This window comes from Gracilinanus agilis, chromosome 3, assembly GCF_016433145.1.
Source record: "Gracilinanus agilis isolate LMUSP501 chromosome 3, AgileGrace, whole genome shotgun sequence".
Lineage (NCBI taxonomy): Eukaryota > Metazoa > Chordata > Mammalia > Didelphimorphia > Didelphidae > Gracilinanus > Gracilinanus agilis.
Window position 1 is genome coordinate 88,367,544 of NC_058132.1, and position 3,163 is coordinate 88,370,706.

A 3,163-nucleotide genomic window follows, 5' to 3' on the forward strand; every position below is an offset into this window, starting at 1 on the left:
ATTCATCTACTAGCAGCCTACTGTCTAATGCTTTGGTTCCTGTCTGTCTTAGAATCAATTCTGTGTATTGATTCCAAGGCAGAAGAGTGGTAAGGGCTAGGTATTGGGGGTTAAGTGACTTGCCCAAGGTCACACTGCTGGGAAGTGTCTGAGGCCAGATTTGAACCCAGGACCTCCCATCTCTTTTCCTGCTTCTCAATCCGCTGAGTCACCTAGCTGCCCCTAATGCTTGATCATTTTTTAAGAGTTTGATAAGTATACTGATTGGGACTCAGGATACCTGGGTTCCAGTCACTCAGCATTCAACCAACAAATCCAGGGCCTTCTCTTTGTATTCATATGTTTCTCTTTGCCCCACCCTCTTCTTTCCTTTTTCCCCTCCTCTCTATCACACATGCATCTCTTCATGCTTAGATAGAGCATGGAGAATCTCCTTTGCTCTCTCTCTTCTTTCCCTATTCAGTCACGAAAACAATAAGCAACAAATAACAAAATAATTTTAAAATTCCTACAATTAGCAAATGTGTTTTTGAGTCTGGATGTGTGTGTGTTCTATTGGAATTGTGAGTGTCTTGAGAAATCGTATTGCCCATGGGCTCACTTGTGCATGTAGAGAGCATTGCCTTAGCAAGGAGAAGGATCAGCTCTTCATGTGAAACAGGAATGAAGAAGGACATAGTGACAGAAGGAATTCATCTAAGTAACATAAAGCCAAAAACAAAGGAGGGAAGAGATCTCTTGGGGAAGGGCCTACATTTTTTTTCAGTGAGATACCAAACAATGTTCTCAGCTGGCAGGGTGGAAAAGGAGAAACTGTGAGAAGTTCAAGAAGGAATAAAAAAGTTTTAGGAAAGAAACATAACTAAAGGCAAAGCAGTTTGCAAACCTCAAAGCACTCTATTAGCATCAGTAAATAATAACAATAAAAAATTTGAGAGAATGTTACTTATTATCAGTCCATCAATTAACAGGTATTTAGTTGTGCATTCTGTGTGTCAAGCACTATATTAAGTACTTAGGATAAAAAGAAACAGCAAAAACTATTCCTGATCTCCTTTAAGCAGGTTATATTCCAATGGGGAAGACAATACATACATAAATCATTGGTAAATACTAGTATTGTGTTAGATAGTCTATTGTGATTTTGCATCAAAAGATAAAAGCCAGACATCGAAGCATAAAATCTTAGCTCTGTTTTCCTGAGTCCAAAATTAACCCCATACTCAGAGTTGTAGAGATTCAGGATGAAATAGGAAAAAAGAATGGGCTAAAAAAAGATACTTTTTTTTCTGACTAGATTTTTTGCTCTACCTTCCCACTATATATCTATCACCCAAGTAACCTTATTATTTCTTTGCTCAAGAAGAAAATGTTTATTTATGAAACTTGAAATTCTGTGTATGGAAAATAAAAGCTCAAATCCACTCTAGCATTGGATGTTTTTGTTATTAGGATCTGGTGGCTAAAGTGATGAGTGAGTCTTATAAGATTTGCTTATACAGCTCACAGATCTTACAGAGAGAAGGGGTGCATTTGAAGGAGCCAGATGGTCAGATGATATCAGTCCTGTAGAAGACATTGATTATTATTGATTGGTAGATGTTAAAGAGGAATTGTGATGGAAGTGTAAATGAAGACACAGAATGAGCTCTGATTCTGACATGCCTCTTGTTAATAAATAACCATATCTGGTGGTTTTCTTTTCAGTTTGTTCTCCAGAAAGAGTCCTGATTTTTCTTCATTTTTCACTTTATGTCCCTGATCAATGCCACCCATTTCCGACCTTCTTTCTACCTTATTGGTTTCCCTGGTTTGGAGGCCATTCAACACTGGATCCTTATCCCCTTCTGCCTTATGTATCTGGTGGCCATCTTGGGCAACTGCTTCATCCTGTTCATCATTAAGACAAACTCTCATCTCCATACCCCCATGTACTACCTCCTCTCACTGTTGGCCTTCAATGACCTTGGCCTCTCGGTGTCCACACTGCCCACCACATTGGTCACTTTCTGGTTTGGGACCCAGGACATCTATTTTGGCACCTGTCAGTTCCAGATGTTTTGTATCCACTCCTTCTCCTTCATGGAGTCTGCTGTACTCCTTGTTATGTCATTCGACCGTTTTGTGGCCATCTGTTGCCCATTGCGGTACTCAGTCATTGTCACAGGCCAGAGAGTGACTTGGACTGGCCTTGCCATCATCCTTAGGGGTCCTGTAGCCCTGCTCCCAATTGTTCTCCTCCTCCAAGCCTTTCCGTATTGTGGACGTCGGACTCTCTCACACTCTTTCTGTCTGCACCAGGATGTGATCCGCCTAGCCTGTGCAGATACCACCTTTAATAATCTGTATGGATTGAGCCTGGTGGTATTCACTGTGGTTCTTGATCTGGTCTTCATTGCCCTGTCCTATGCACTCATTCTTCACGCTGTGATGGGTCTGGCCTCCCGAGAAGAACAGCTACGAGCCTTTCAGACATGTACCTCACATCTCACTGCTGTATTGGTCTTCTTTGTGCCCATGGTGGGTCTGTCCTTAGTACACCGCTTCGGAAAGCATGCTTCACCTGTTGTCCACCTCCTCATGGCTAACATCTACCTGTTTGTGCCTCCCATGCTCAACCCCATCATCTACAGCATCAAAACCAAGGAGATTCGCCGGGCAATTGTTAAACTTATGGTGCGACTAAAATAGAGTTCTAGATAATAGGGTCAATGGAAGCCTTCCTGGGAGTGGGGTGGATAATGATTTCTTTTCTATTTTGTTAAGTTTGACAAATATTTATTAAACTTCTATTGGTACTAGTCAATGAGTTCTATCCTGAGAGAATACAAATTTCATTTAATATACAATTTCTGGGGTAAAACACCAACACAGGTAACCATAAAACAAAATGTAATGCTCCATTGTAGATAGATGGACCCATTGAAAACCCGAGACAGCAATCATGATATCATAGCTCACTTTCATTGAGATATATCTAGAAGCATTGAATTTGGAATATTTCTGATCTAGGTGTCTTCAGTTCACTTGTAAATATTTAAGTTTATATAGTATGGAACATAGAATAAGCTCAGGACAGACTTCATCCAGGACAGTCTCACAAAGAGAGACACACACAGATATTAGCTATTTTCAACTCAAATAAGATTTATTTTGAAACCCT

General features: G+C 40.4%; 1 protein-coding gene across 1 annotated transcript; it reads left to right on the plus strand.

The window, feature by feature from the left end:
- Positions 1-1,752: 1,752 nt before the first annotated feature.
- On the plus strand, positions 1,753-2,691 carry LOC123241128 (olfactory receptor 51M1-like). The gene has a single exon (XM_044668832.1). It carries the CDS (start codon positions 1,753-1,755, stop codon positions 2,689-2,691), a length of 939 nt encoding a protein of 312 aa, XP_044524767.1.
- Positions 2,692-3,163: the final 472 nt, after the last annotated feature.

Excerpts from the sequence above, each read along its gene's own strand:
- LOC123241128 (XM_044668832.1), top strand. The coding sequence starts at position 1,753 with ATGTCCCTGATCAATGCCACCCATTTCCGACCTTCTTTCTACCTTATT.